The 666-nt window shown below is 46.7% G+C and overlaps 1 protein-coding gene across 1 annotated transcript in view; it reads right to left on the reverse strand.

The window, feature by feature from the left end:
• Positions 1-666, reverse strand: part of Xpot (exportin for tRNA) — a 37171-nt gene that overhangs the window by 15568 nt on the left and 20937 nt on the right. Inside the window, exon 14 of the mRNA XM_031349459.1 lies at positions 599-663. Coding sequence (XP_031205319.1) covers positions 599-663 — 65 coding nt within the window. The remainder of the gene's footprint in view (positions 1-598; positions 664-666) is intronic.

Consider the following 666-nt stretch of genomic DNA (forward strand, 5'->3'; position numbering starts at 1 on the left):
TTTACTGAAAACCAAAAGGATAACAATAAGTAAGTAAGATGCTCACAAGCTGCTAAAAGATCAAATTCCCACTTAAACACAAGGAAGCCAACGCTTACATCTACGCTAGCTACTCTGATCACTAAAATTAACTTAATGAGCAATTAAAAAAGTCTGTGTGCTCCGCAGTGATGTACTGCCAAGGCGTTGTCCCCGGCTGTAAGCCCAGTAAGTACCCAATGAAAGGGTCTGTCTAAAGAACGCTAACACATCGGATTGTGTTAGGATGGCTTTCAAGCTGGGCATCACCATGCAAGCCTGTAATATAGTCCCGGTGCTTGAAGGGAGACAGAGGCGGAATCATCTGGAGTTTGTCATCTCCAGAACCAAGAAATCCAACAAAAAATATGCACGGTGGCCTAGGGAGACGGCTCAGCATGTGAATGCATTGACTGCAATCCCACTGGCCTGAGTGTGTTCCCTGCTCCCACAGTGGGAAGACTGTCTCCTCTTCACGTTTGCCATGGCACACATGCACTGCTCACCCCAGACATCCAAACCACATCCACCCTCAGTAGCCTCTGAGAGTACACACACAGCACTGAGAGCCGATACTTACTTGAGAGATTTGACAAATCTAGAAAACAGGTAAGCAGTTCTGCTCCGGACTTTAGGACTGGAATGCCA

Source organism: Mastomys coucha, unplaced genomic scaffold (assembly GCF_008632895.1).
Source record: "Mastomys coucha isolate ucsf_1 unplaced genomic scaffold, UCSF_Mcou_1 pScaffold4, whole genome shotgun sequence".
NCBI classification, from domain to species: Eukaryota; Metazoa; Chordata; class Mammalia; order Rodentia; family Muridae; genus Mastomys; species Mastomys coucha.